The 15,309-nt window shown below is 39.6% G+C and overlaps 1 protein-coding gene across 1 annotated transcript in view; it reads right to left on the bottom strand.

Annotated features, from left to right (window-relative positions):
- The window catches only part of mtnr1c (melatonin receptor 1C), a gene marked incomplete at both ends in the record, with an annotated part of 78,020 nt that continues 62,711 nt past the window's right edge, over positions 1-15,309 (bottom strand). The window contains one exon of the mRNA XM_080834707.1: positions 1-863. Coding sequence (XP_080690833.1) covers positions 1-863 — 863 coding nt within the window. The remainder of the gene's footprint in view (positions 864-15,309) is intronic.

Here is a 15,309-nt window from a genome sequence, read left to right as displayed (position 1 = left end):
TCACAGCTGGGCCTCCTCCATATGGTTGTTGGTTACCGCAGGTGATTGCCTGCTCTTGAAGTCAGTGGGGCACTTTGAGCTGTCCATGAACAACGTGCGCGGGGCGCACAGCGCCAGCAGCATCTGCTTATACTCCCGTCGGAAGTTCTGGTTCAGCAGCCCGTACACCACTGCGTTCAGGCAGCTGTTGAAGTATGCCATGAAATAGCTGGTGACGAACAGCCACTCTGGAACTTTGGGGGCAACCCGGACGGGGTCGATGGCCACAGCCAGGCCGATGAGGTTCAGGGGCGCCCAGCAGACGGCGAACAGCACGAAGACCACAAACATGGTGAGGAAGTTGCGCAGGTCGCTGGGGCGGCTCCGCCGTGAGTCTTGCGGCTGCACGCGGCTCTTCACCCTGATGACCAGCATCCAGATTCGCAGGTAGCAGTAGGACACCACGGCCAGTGGCACCAGGAAGTGCACCACCACCACGCAGACGGTGTAGGACGAGCTTGCCGTCTGCGTAAAGGTGCAGGAGTAGATGCGCGGGTCGTACCTCAGCGAGCCCACCAGGAAGTTGGGCACGGTAGCCAGGCAGGTGAGCACCCAGGTGAGCAGCAGGTACAGGCAGGTTTTGCGGCTGGTGTAGAGGCGGTCGTAGTGCAGGCCATGGCAGATGTAGCAGTAGCGGTTTAGCGCGATGGCCATGATGTTGAAGACCGAGCCTATGACGCTCAGGCCCATGACAAAGCCGCTCAGCTGGCAGTGCAGCGAGCCCATGGTCCAGCCTTTGTGGAAGATAGCCAGCAGTGCCAGAGGGTAGGGATACAGCGCCACCACCAGGTCTGCCACTGACAGGCTCACCACAAAGATGTTTCCTACAAGTGGACACACATCCACCAGAATCAAATGAATCTGTACTACAGACATCTCAGACATATCACTACTTCGAATTATCAACACAGTTTGAGATTATAAATTCTAATTTGAAGACTACCAGCCAATAAATCAGAATGTCAATAAATGATTCTACCTCAGCTATAGATCTGAATGGAAATCTACAAAAATGACTAATGATTAAAGCTATGTAATACAAAAGTGAAACTCCGGAATCTTGGAAGTGTGTTCCAGGTTATTTTATCTGATGAAATCCTTTTATGGTTCCTGTCTTTGCAGAGAGTTTTAAGGCAGCTTAAGGCTTTCTCTTAAAAAACTGAAATCTCCCTTCAAAGACCTTTGGCATTTGAAGCACAACAGGACGTGAATAATAAAATAAATCATAGTTTTTTTCCTGCAATGTTTTGTGTTTCATTGGGCAGGTTATTTCTGCTATTTCCCTTTTAGTGTTATGGTGACATGGTATCATTAAGTGAAGCAGCATTCGAAATGATCTGACTGCTGTAAGTCCAGTGTCGCTGTAGTTTAGAAGCACAGTCACATCCTGTGCCAAGTTGAAACCCCCATAATAGATAATAAAAGGTTTTGCTAATAACCATGGCTTTGAAGGGGAAATCTGTGTTTTTTATTACTACAACAACATTCCCAATCACAATCAAAGGGATACATCCTGTGCCATCTTTGCTGTATGATTTGATTGTTGGCATAATGTAGAATATCTGGTTCTGAAATTCATTTTAGAACTGTTTCTCAACTGAACCGTTACCATCTCCAAAGAGGGGATTGGATAGCAAATATAATAATAATTATAATTCTCCGTAGTCATATACAATCTAATAATATACTGTCTTGCATATACTATCTTGCTTGTCCTAGAGGTTATTTCTCGCTAAAACAGAGAAACATTGATTGAATGTGACTACATTGAAGCTCTCATTCAAAATACATATACATTTACTTATATAAACATAATCAACACAACAAATAGTTAGTATAAAAAAAAACTTGGTTAGGAAAGTTAGTTATAGAGCAATATGCTCTGTGCCTGTATTCATGTTAGACTAAACCCCTTTGCCGTCTCCCTTCCAATCCATGTGAGAGGATACCTTGTCCTTCAAGGCTGTCTGATAGTACAATAATTGATCTTAAAAGCAGTCATTCATGGAAACGAGTGACATTATCTGGCCCAATCAGTACGATGACTAACATGTCCCAGTGATATTTCATAGGTCCATTGACGTTAAAGCAATCATTAGGCTATAAGCCTCACGAGTCCTTTGCAAGACACAGAGACCTAGGGTCTGAGTTTAAAAGCAGCCTGACAAATGCACCATTGGTTCGACATCCTCGCATCGGCTACTTCGGAAACAGTTGTGAGTGTTTACTTTTACCAAAGATACTTTCAGCAATACCAGCACACGGTGACGAAAGGTGTTCTAAACTCCAGAACCTTGACATAATTACACAGCGTGTATGTGTGTGTGTGTGTGTGTGTGTGTGTGTGTGTGTAGATACTGATTCATCATGACAGACTGACTTAATTTATTAATTACTAATAAAAAATAAATTGTCTGGTTTAAACAACAGACAGCATTCATTAAGACTCAATATACCATAGGTCACATGAAATGAAAGTCATTTAGTGAAGTAAATAAGGTCCTTCTGGCTGCCTCTTCCATACAAGAATAAACCAAATTCCATTTATTTATAAAAACTCAAAAAAACTCATATTAAAATGAAAGTAGCATGAAATCTAATTCAACACTGAGCCACTGTAAAACTGACCGGCTTCCCTACTAAGATGGCAGCTTTATCTGCAATCATATGACCAGTGGAAGAAATTATGGATGGAGTACACTTTTATTGCCTAATCAGAACAACAATCAAGTGATTGTGAGTGAGACAGATTCCCTTACACGCAATTATAGTTGGCAAGCTGATAATAAAAAATGACGGTTATGGGAACATTCATCTTTTCTTAGGACAACGTTGGTTTCTTATTTTAAATTGATGATAACTGTTGGGACACTGGAACAATATGTCTTCTGTTCAGGTCAAATAAAAATGCAGAGACCAAGCTTAATGTCCATCTCAGTCTCTGGAGACAGTAGTGTGACCTGGGAGAAACAGACAGACCCTGGTGGACACGTCAGTACCTCATCACTGTCCCCTGCTCTTAACAAAACTCCTTTCTTAAATTTGTTTGTGACTCATGGTGACCTTAAAGACTTTAGAAAAGAGTTAAAAGCGCCTTCCAGAACCATTCATAAAGTTAGGGAACATGAGATCTTCAGTCATATCCAATGAGAATCAGCACAACACAATATCATGTACACGTAAGAGGCGATGCTAAAATCATAAACATTAACAACAATAAACAACACATAAGATGGACAGAATGACCTAAGAGATAAAAATACTGTGGTGCTGATGGCTATTGTCTTTAATACCTCTCCTTGTTTTAGTCCTAAACCATCCATCTTGTGCTGATGTTCAGGCTGTACATCCCTCAATTACCCATCAGCTGACTGTCCAACTCTTTGAACTCTGTGGTTTTGTGTTCCCATTCCTGCCAGTATTGGTCTTTAAGTCCACCACAACTGTCAAAAAGGTCAAAAATACAGAGTGCTACCAAATGGGAAATGGGTTTGCAACGATAGGAGAAGAGCTAAGGTTCAAGCCAGCCACCTGTTGACGCTCATTATCATCATCTTAAGGTCTTGAAAAGTCAAAACACTGAGGCATCCAAACTAAATGTCTGGAAATCCAGCCCTGAACCTGCTGAAAGTACTGGCCTAGTTTGGTAGAACTACGCCACAGGGCTTAGGGGAACGGCACTCCGAAATTTAGTCTGGAACAGAAAGATTATGTTTCTTAAGTCAAAGTAATGAGAAAGGCTTTGTGGTGTGTAAAGAATTTTTATGCCATTGTTTGTCTTTTTAGACAGTCCTGCTGGGATTGAAAGAATGCCTGCTTCACAGAAGAACTGGCGAGTACATAGACACTTAAAAACAAACTGGATTTTAGAGATCAAACTAATTTAAATGATGCATAAATAATCAGTGTCGATATGACCATATTAGGAGATTCTCCAGGATTCCCTTGCCGTTGTACTTTGCCTGGCTGAGGTTTGTAAAAGACCATAAGGATTGAAAAAAGCGGACTGAGGTTCTTCTAAGTTCGTCTTCTCTGATGAGTCCAATTTCACAGTAGGTGCAAGACTCTGTGGCTTGTAGGCCTCTCCAGGTCTCCGTCTAACCATCAGACGACCATGTTGGGCAAAGCTGAAAATTGGACTCATCAGAGAAGACGAACTAGAAGACCCTCCAGTCCGCTTTGGTTCAATCCTTATGGTCTTTTACAAACCTCAGCCAGGCAAAGTACAACGTTGTCCCGGAAGAAAAACTTGCTTCCTTTTGCTCTGACAATGTTCCCCAACTCTGAGAAGTGTTTTTTCCAGCAGGGCAATGCTCCATGCCACACAGCCAGGCCAGTAAAGGTGTGGATGGAGTACCACCAGATCAGGACCCTGTCATGGCCAGCCCAATTTCGAGACCTGAATCCCATAAAAAACCTCTGAAATGTGATCAAGAGGAAGATGGATGGTCACAAGCCATGAAAAGAAGCCGAGCTGCTTGAATTCTTGCGCCAGGAGTAGCATAAAGTCACCCAACGGCAATGTGAAAGACTGGTGGAGAGCATGCCAAGACACATGAAAGTTGTGATTTTAAATCAAGGTTATTCCACCAAATATTGATTTCTGAACTCTTCCTAAGTTAAAGCATTAGTATTGTGTAGTTTAAAAATGAATATGAGCTTGTTTTCTTTGCATTATTCGAGATCTGAAGACACTGCATCTTTTTTGCTATTTTGACCAATTGTCATTTTTCTGCAAATAAATGATCTAAATGACAATATTTTTATTTGAAATATGGTAGGAATGTTGCCAGTAGGTTATAGAATAAAACAAAAATGTACATTTTACTTTAACACATACAACTAAATAGTAAAACCAGAGAAACTGATAATTTTGAAGTGGTCTCTTAATTTTTTCCGCGGCTGTATGTGTGTTACCTTGTGGTGCCGCAGATCAAAAGTTATGGACTGATCAAATATGGGACATGCTGACCTGACCTGGGAAGCCTCGAAGTTCTGCAGGCTGTACCCAGGCTAAGACACACAAATCTAAACTAATGGGAAATACAGTCAAAAGGCACAGTTGTTCTCATTCAGCCTTGGACATACAGGAAAATAACCCTGAGCACACAGCCAAGACAACGCAGATGTGGCTTAGGGACAGCCGGGTGAATGAGTGGCCCAGCCAGAGCCCTAACTTGAACCCAATTGAATAGCTCAAGAGAGACCTGAAAATGGCTGTCCACTGACAGTCACCATCCAACCTGACAGAGTTTGAGGGGATCTGCAAAGAAGAATGGCAGAAAATCCTCAAATCCAAGTGTGCAAAGTTTGTCGAGTAAATACCCAAGAATACTCAAGACTCATTTGCAGCCAAAGGTGCTTCAACTAAATGTAAAATTTCAGTTTTTCCTTTTCAATAAATTCTCAAAAAAAAAATCCCAAATTCTGTTTTGGCTTTATTATTATGGGGTATTAGGTGCAGACTGATGATGAAAATTAGTTTTAAAAAATGGACAAAACAACAAACACAATATTAAAATATAGCTGCAAGCAGCGATGTGGTGGCCAAGCTGGTCAGATGACCCAGTAGAAGCCTTCGATTCACTCAGAAGAGGCTTTTGATTTACTCAGCAGAGGCTGGATTCGAACCGATGACGATGCCAACGACAGGACACCAATCACCAACTCACTTACCTAGTGAGCTATTGTCGGTGTTGGAAATCACAGAGTTCAGTTACTGTGTCAAAATAGAAGCGTTTTTTTACTGTGGCAATGGTTGTCAAATTTGGACCAAGTTTAAACAGTTTAAACAGCTGTAATTCAGTCCTATTTTGACAAGTCGAGGTGATTGTGGTCTGAAGATAATCTTTGCCAAATTTGATGAATATTTGATATTCACCAAAAATGTTATATTCATTAATTCAAAATGGCAGCCACATAAATTCGGCCACAACAATTTGACAGACTGTAACTAACAAACGGTCGCGAAAATCAAAACGCCAGGGGATAACTTTTGTGAGGCTTGGTCTGAAGATGATGTGTGGCAATTTTGAAGAAGATTCGACAAGAATTGTAGGAGGACTCGCGAAAAAATGGTTTTCCTTAACATTTAAACTAGCAGAAAATCTATATAACTGGGCATTATGTCATAGAGTGCGTTGACTTCGTCTCTAGCCAGAGAATCCAAGGATATCTCATTTTGGAAAATGGGGCATACCCTGTAAGCAAAATGACGTCCCCTCGACGTCCTGTAATGGTCTCTCTGAACGTTCTAAGTAGTCCTTATATGACGGGTTATGTCAAAAGTGATCGATTATGGGACTAAAAGGTCTGATATTTGTGTCATTTCTGATGTATGTGTGCTTTGTAGTGTGGTGGGTATCTGGTAGGTTGTCATGGTCTGATATATGTCGGCTGTTGTGTGACAGGTCATAAATATAACCCAAGACTTTTACCCCTCTTCAGAGTCAGTGATGTTGTGAGAATGAGTTAGAATTAGTGTGCTATTTGGTTGTTAATTGTTTTTTATGTCAAGTCCTGATACATGGGCATCCTGTGCTGACGGTTAATGAATTAAAGACATCTCTCTACCCTCTCCCCAATGGGGCAGTTGAGCTTCCCAGAGACAGGGGTTTGTGGGATAACCGTTGGGGGTCTAGGGTGGTCGTGCCTGGCCTGGCCTGGTTGATAACAGACCTCTGCTGGAGCATGAAGTCGTAAAGGGCAGTTAAACACACACAGGCACATACAGAGATGCACACTGTATACTAATAGTTATGTTATAAACAATAAAACAGGGATATTGCGTGATATGTGACTGTATATTTTAGTTTAATCCAAAAACAGAGTGATGTTTTGAAGACACACACACACACACACACACACACACACACAGTGAGAGATGAGAAAGGTGTTAAATCCACATCGGCCACTGGACACTTCGATAGAACAACAAATTAAACAAAAAAAGTCATCCCAGTACTTGATGGTAGAAAATGGACATAACATTTTGAAAAAAGGTAAAGAAAATTCTGAACAAAAAGCCTTAAATTCTCAGTTGAGAAAACGACTTGGGAAGTTGAGAAAATTGATTGAATACAAAATTGAAATACCTCAAGAACAAAAAAATCATGTGGCGTAGATGGCGGGCACGATCAAATGCTGAAACCTAGCACAGCTAAATTAAGAGAAGCAATCTTGAAATGATTCAATTTATTGCTTTCTTCAGGCCCCTTTCCAGAAGAATGGAAAGGTGAGCCACGTCACACCAATTCATAAAAAAAGGTGACAAAGTAAAACCTGGCAACTATAGTGGCATCACACAAGGCCGCAATTTAGGGAAATATTTTTGTGGCATCCTGAACAACACAATTTGTCCAGAACAATAAGATCATAAATTCATCCCAGATAAGCTTTTTTTTTTTTTTGCAAAATAACAGACCAACTGATGATATAAACACAGCACATACACTCATAGAGGAACATGTACAAAACGTTAAAAAGGTAAAATATTTGGTTGTTTCATAGACTTTAGCAAAGCTTTCCACTCAGAATGGCGTGATGGACATATGTTGAAATGAATTCATAGTGGAACTGGAGACTAAATGTATGACATCATAAAGACTGGTATAAAAAACTATAAATTCTGTGTAGAAATTAACAACAGAATAACTGTCATTTTGACCAGACAAAAGGAGTTCAACAAGGCTGTTGAGTAAGTCCAACCTTACTCAACATATAGATCAATGATTTGGCTACAGAGATTGAAAGATCTGCTGCTCCAGGTCTTAAACTTCTAAATGAAGAAATTGAAGGCCTGCTTTTTGCTGACAATCTCCTCCTACCCTCCCCTAGTGTAGAGGCGCTTCAGGAAAGTCTGAATATTCTTAACTAATACAGTCTAACAAGGGCCCCTTCCAATTTGTCCAAGTCCAAAACCATGATATTCCAGAAAAGACACACCATACTTAATAGTGTTTATAGGATCACAACTGGCGAACAAAAACTTGAACAGGTGAAAAGATATTGTTATTTAGGATTAATGATTTCATCCACAGGGCATTTTGACGGTGTAATAAGATATTTTTCTGAAAAGGCAGGAACAACATACTATATGCTAAGGAACTCATCTCTAAAATATAACCATCCTATAAAACACTGCTTACAAATTTTAGATTCGGTACTGAAACCAATACTATGTTATGGGAGTGAAGTTTGAGCAGAGGGGGTTGACACCCCCGAGAGAGAGCCCTTAAACTGTCTATTCTAAAAACAGGGGCTCAACTAAAAACCGGTTTTAACTATTGCTTCAAAACTGAAACAGCTAAAAGAAAAGAATAAAGAAAATTACATCAACTATGGATTTTGCCTTTTCCCCACTGTCCATTACTTGTGTCTGCTATGTGTATATTTTATGGAATTTAACTTTACTTAATAATATTTACTTTATTATTATTATTTTATTTGTCCCCCAGCATTACTATCATAATTGTTGTTATTGCTTTAGTGCTTTGGTAATGTTGTATTGTACAGTCATACCAATAAAGATCATCAGGCTTTAGACTAAAAAGTAACAACTCAGACTTATTTGATGAGTTCAAGGGGAGTGGGGATGGGGGAGAGGGAGACTTACCAACTGGCTGCCCTCCAGGCTATGGGGGTGCGAGAAAACTCCCTGGAGTGACACAGGGAAGGACCTAGGGGTGGAATCCTTATCTGGTTTAAAGTTAAATATACACATTTTATAGAATTTGTTAGAGAAGGTGAAAATATGTATGGCTTAAGTCAAAAAAGATCTGATCTCCAATACACAAAACATATTCCAATGGACAATCTACAACCCACCAATTGAATCCCCCTTCTTTAAGGATCAAACCTTTACTGATCTAGAGGGAGTCATCACCCACTTCCAAACCCAGGGAAACATCGTAATTGTAGGTGATCTGAATACACACACAGCTGTAGAAGCACATACTACTACCACAAACGGAGACAAATACACGAATAACAAACCTAACCGTCTTACTCTTCCATTAAGGAATAACTATGATAAAATAACAAATACAAATGGGGAAGAACTACTGCAGATCTGTTGGTCCCACTGTCTGTACATAGACAATGGTCGACTAAGAGGGGACTCCGTTGGCCGCTACACCTACAACTCCTCTCACGGCACTAGCACAGCAGATTTTGCAATAGCATATTTGGACCCAATCTCTCTCGGAGCATTCACAGTAAAGCAACAAACCCCCTTTTTCAGACCATAACCAGATCAGAATATACCTAAAAAGACTCCACTCAAACCAACCATGTCCCCAACACCCAGTAATTTCTATAACATAGCAACTCAATAAAGATGGGGGTAAAGCAGAATACCTGAATATCAGTAAGCAATGAGCAGCCATGAAATTCAAGAACATTTAAATGTATTCATGCCCCCCATTCATATCTCAGCAGTAAAAAAGGACTAAACATAGTCACAATGCACATCTTGTGGTGCAAGAATCAAACTCACCTTTCAAAAAAAAAAAAAATGCCAGAAAAATATTCTGAGTCCGTTTTTCCTGATGTTTTTTACATTTTAAGACCAGCATCCAACCAAAAACAAAAAACATCTTAGATTACAGTCATTAAGGACTACCAAAAACCCCTTAGATTACGAAATTACAGAAAAGAATTAGGCCAAAAACTGAAAAGCTAAAAATGTAGAAAAGCCTGTGCCCCTGACGGCATCCTAAATGAGATGCTTAAACATGCAGGCTATAAATTCAAAGCAGACATTCTAAAACTTGTAGTGCTTAGAAACAGCTTCTTACCTGAAGTATGGAAAGAAGGACTGATAACCCCCACATTTAAAAATGGAGACAAGACAGATCCGCACAATTACAGGGGGATCGGTATAAATTCATGTGTAGGAAAAGTCTTATGTAGCACCCTAAAGTCACGAAGCACAGAACAACAACACAAAATGTTGAACATCACATCATAGCTTCACATTAAACACACTAATTGACAATTAAGTACACATAAATGATGCAAAGATTTAGGCCTGATTTGTGGATTGTCAAAAAGCCTTTGAATCAGGCTAGCACAAGGCGTTTACCTAAAATTACTTGAAAGTGGTGTCGGAGGGAAAACATACGATCTGATAAATTCAATGTATGCTAACGGGGAATGGTCAATTAAAGTTGGAACAAAGAAAACAGAATCTTCCTTTCAGAGACGTGTAGCAAGACAAGGCTGTAAACTTGCACCTGGTCTCTCACTAAATGACTCAGAAATTACATTTCTTCTCTTTGCAGACCACTTGGTTTTGCTGTCCCCATTAGCAGAGGGACTACATCAGAACCTGAATCTCATGGCAGACTTGGGCCTTGACCATTAACCCCCCAAAAATAAAAATAAAAATACTAACTTTTCAGAAAATCCAGAGGTCAGGGCAAGAAATACACCATTTGCACACACAAACACACACACACACACACACACACACACACACACACAGACCCAACTGAACACAACAAAACTATTAAAATGGAAGGGGCAGAGTCTGCAGATGCCTCGGCAGGTGTTGGAATGATTATTGTAAGTGTGGAAGTGGTCCATGATCTTGATAACATTGCAAATGTACTCGGCATTTGTTTTGCCTCATGTACTCACTGGTCTTGAGCAATCCCTTAATAAGTAGTCTTAATAAATGGCTGATGGGGCTGTTTGTGCACATCTCTTGACTACCAAGGGTTTTAAAACAATAAGAGTTGGGGTCACTTGTATATGTTTCCAGATTTTGATGGATCATTTTTAATTTTATTTGATCATGGGTATTGGTGTTATTCAGCCCTGCATGGATTGTTATGGGAACTCCATTGTACTTTGAGTAATACCTTAAAATGACTCCTGTATACCGAGGTTTCGACTAGTTGTTGTCCCCATTTTCGAATCCTTTTGTACATCAGAGGACCTTCAAGTTTGATGCCATATATTGTGATTGGTTCTATGTCTGATTGGGATATTTTGGGCCTTACAATTACTGAACACTGTACAAACCATACAGATTCTTCTTTTAGATGACCCCATCTACCTGAAAAGGGTGAACAAATGTGAAGCTAAAATACTAGAAAATAATTGTTTCCTCCCTGCCACTTCAGCATTAAAGGGGGAACAAAAATCAGTGCATAGAGTTTTCTAAAATGAATACACAAAGGAAAAAGTAGTCTAAGAATTGTATTTATGGTTCTGTGACCAAAATGTCTCTCATCCTCCTTGCTACAAGTCTCAATATTCAGCTCTCCATCTCACTCTGTCAACCGTCTATTCTGCCACTGACATACATTAAAACTTTCGAGTTTTCGGGTTTATGTTATTCTCTCTTCCTATTGTTAACATTTTAAACTATGTTAGACATTTAGTACATCTGATCTAGTCTTCGCTAACAGTTCAACTTGTAGATACAAAAATCATTTTTTTGCCAGATGATTTGGGCTGGAATCGGTCCTCAGAGTTCCCTGTGTGCTGCACAGGAGCACAACAGTTGTCTAAAATGTTCCTTCATATGGTTTGTTCTTTAGCACTTGGGCCTTTGTTGCGAGTGTGTTGCCATCTAGTTCCATCATAAGTTTTAGAAAAATCTCAAATGTCTACTTCAGGTTTGTGGGATTGCTCAAGACCAGTGAGTACATGAGGCAAAACAAATGCCGAGTACATTTGCAATGTTATCAAGATCATGGACCACTTCCACACTTACAATAATCATTCCAACACCTGCCGAGGCATCTGCAGACTCTGCCCCTTCCATTTTAATAGTTTTGTTGTGTTCAGTTGGGTCTGTGTGTGTGTGTGTGTGTGTGTGTGTGTGTGTGTGTGTTTGTGTGTGCAAATGGTGTATTTCTTGCCCTGACCTCTGGATTTTCTGAAAAGTTAGTATTTTTATTTTTATTTTTGGGGGGTTAATTGTCAAGGCCCAAGTCTGCCATGAGATTCAGGTTCTGATGTAGTCCCTCTGCTAATGGGGACAGCAAAACCAAGTGGTCTGCAAAGAGAAGAAATGTAATTTCTGAGTCATTTAGTGAGAGACCAGGTGCAAGTTTACAGCCTTGTCTTGCTACACGTCTCTGAAAGGAAGATTCTGTTTTCTTTGTTCCAACTTTAATTGACCATTCCCCGTTAGCATACATTGAATTTATCAGATCGTATGTTTTCCCTCCGACACCACTTTCAAGTAATTTTAGGTAAACGCCTTGTGCTAGCCTGATTCAAAGGCTTTTTGACAATCCACAAATCAGGCCTAAATCTTTGCATCATTTATGTGTACTTAATTGTCAATTAGTGTGTTTAATGTGAAGCTATGATGTGATGTTCAACATTTTGTGTTGTTGTTCTGTGCTTCGTGACTTTAGGGTGCTACATAAGACTTTTCCTACACATGAATTTATACCGATCCCCCTGTAATTGTGCGGATCTGTCTTGTCTCCATTTTTAAATGTGGGGGTTATCAGTCCTTCTTTCCATACTTCAGGTAAGAAGCTGTTTCTAAGCACTACAAGTTTTAGAATGTCTGCTTTGAATTTATAGCCTGCATGTTTAAGCATCTCATTTAGGATGCCGTCAGGGGCACAGGCTTTTCTACATTTTTAGCTTTTCAGTTTTTGGCCTAATTCTTTTCTGTAATTTCGTAATCTAAGGGGTTTTTGGTAGTCCTTAATGACTGTAATCTAAGATGTTTTTTGTTTTTGGTTGGATGCTGGTCTTAAAATGTAAAAAACATCAGGAAAAACGGACTCAGAATATTTTTCTGGCATTTTTTTTTTTTTTGAAAGGTGAGTTTGATTCTTGCACCACAAGATGTGCATTGTGACTATGTTTAGTCCTTTTTTACTGCTGAGATATGAATGGGGGGCATGAATACATTTAAATGTTCTTGAATTTCATGGCTGCTCATTGCTTACTGATATTCAGGTATTCTGCTTTACCCCCATCTTTATTGAGTTGCTATGTTATAGAAATTACTGGGTGTTGGGGACATGGTTGGTTTGAGTGGAGTCTTTTTAGGTATATTCTGATCTGGTTATGGTCTGAAAAAGGGGGTTTGTTGCTTTACTGTGAATGCTCCGAGAGAGATTGGGTCCAAATATGCTATTGCAAAATCTGCTGTGCTAGTGCCGTGAGAGGAGTTGTAGGTGTAGCGGCCAACGGAGTCCCCTCTTAGTCGACCATTGTCTATGTACAGACAGTGGGACCAACAGATCTGCAGTAGTTCTTCCCCATTTGTATTTGTTATTTTATCATAGTTATTCCTTAATGGAAGAGTAAGACGGTTAGGTTTGTTATTCGTGTATTTGTCTCCGTTTGTGGTAGTAGTATGTGCTTCTACAGCTGTGTGTGTATTCAGATCACCTACAATTACGATGTTTCCCTGGGTTTGGAAGTGGGTGATGACTCCCTCTAGATCAGTAAAGGTTTGATCCTTAAAGAAGGGGGATTCAATTGGTGGGTTGTAGATTGTCCATTGGAATATGTTTTGTGTATTGGAGATCAGATCTTTTTTGACTTAAGCCATACATATTTTCACCTTCTCTAACAAATTCTATAAAATGTGTATATTTAACTTTAAACCAGATAAGGATTCCACCCCTAGGTCCTTCCCTGTGTCACTCCAGGGAGTTTTCTCGCACCCCCATAGCCTGGAGGGCAGCCAGTTGGTAAGTCTCCCTCTCCCCCATCCCCACTCCCCTTGAACTCATCAAATAAGTCTGAGTTGTTACTTTTTAGTCTAAAGCCTGATGATCTTTATTGGTATGACTGTACAATACAACATTACCAAAGCACTAAAGCAATAACAACAATTATGATAGTAATGCTGGGGGACAAATAAAATAATAATAATAAAGTAAATATTATTAAGTAAAGTTAAATTCCATAAAATATACACATAGCAGACACAAGTAATGGACAGTGGGGAAAAGGCAAAATCCATAGTTGATGTAATTTTCTTTATTCTTTTCTTTTAGCTGTTTCAGTTTTGAAGCAATAGTTAAAACCGGTTTTTAGTTGAGCCCCTGTTTTTAGAATAGACAGTTTAAGGGCTCTCTCTCGGGGGTGTCAACCCCCTCTGCTCAAACTTCACTCCCATAACATAGTATTGGTTTCAGTACCGAATCTAAAATTTGTAAGCAGTGTTTTATAGGATGGTTATATTTTAGAGATGAGTTCCTTAGCATATAGTATGTTGTTCCTGCCTTTTCAGAAAAATATCTTATTACACCGTCAAAATGCCCTGTGGATGAAATCATTAATCCTAAATAACAATATCTTTTCACCTGTTCAAGTTTTTGTTCGCCAGTTGTGATCCTATAAACACTATTAAGTATGGTGTGTCTTTTCTGGAATATCATGGTTTTGGACTTGGACAAATTGGAAGGGGCCCTTGTTAGACTGTATTAGTTAAGAATATTCAGACTTTCCTGAAGCGCCTCTACACTAGGGGAGGGTAGGAGGAGATTGTCAGCAAAAAGCAGGCCTTCAATTTCTTCATTTAGAAGTTTAAGACCTGGAGCAGCAGATCTTTCAATCTCTCATTGATCTATATGTTGAGTAAGGTTGGACTTACTCAACAGCCTTGTTGAACTCCTTTTGTCTGGTCAAAATGACAGTTATTCTGTTGTTAATTTCTACACAGAATTTATAGTTTTTTATACCAGTCTTTATGATGTCATACATTTAGTCTCCAGTTCCACTATGAATTCATTTCAACATATGTCCATCACGCCATTCTGAGTGGAAAGCTTTGCTAAAGTCTATGAAACAACCAAATATTTTACCTTTTTAACGTTTTGTACATGTTCCTCTATGAGTGTATGTGCTGTGTTTATATCATCAGTTGGTCTGTTATTTTGCAAAAAAAAAAAAAAGCTTATCTGGGATGAATTTATGATCTTATTGTTCTGGACAAATTGTGTTGTTCAGGATGCCACAAAAATATTTCCCTAAATTGCGGCCTTGTGTGATGCCACTATAGTTGCCAGGTTTTACTTTGTCACCTTTTTTTATGAATTGGTGTGACGTGGCTCACCTTTCCATTCTTCTGGAAAGGGGCCTGAAGAAAGCAATAAATTGAATCATTTCAAGATTGCTTCTCTTAATTTAGCTGTGCTAGGTTTCAGCATTTGATCGTGCCCGCCATCTACGCCACATGATTTTTTTGTTCTTGAGGTATTTCAATTTTGTATTCAATCAATTTTCTCAACTTCCCAAGTCGTTTTCTCAACTGAGAATTTAAGGCTTTTTGTTCAG

Source organism: Sprattus sprattus (assembly GCF_963457725.1).
Source record: "Sprattus sprattus genome assembly, chromosome: 1".
NCBI lineage: Eukaryota > Metazoa > Chordata > Actinopteri > Clupeiformes > Clupeidae > Sprattus > Sprattus sprattus.
This window is presented reverse-complemented; position numbering and strand designations above follow the sequence as displayed.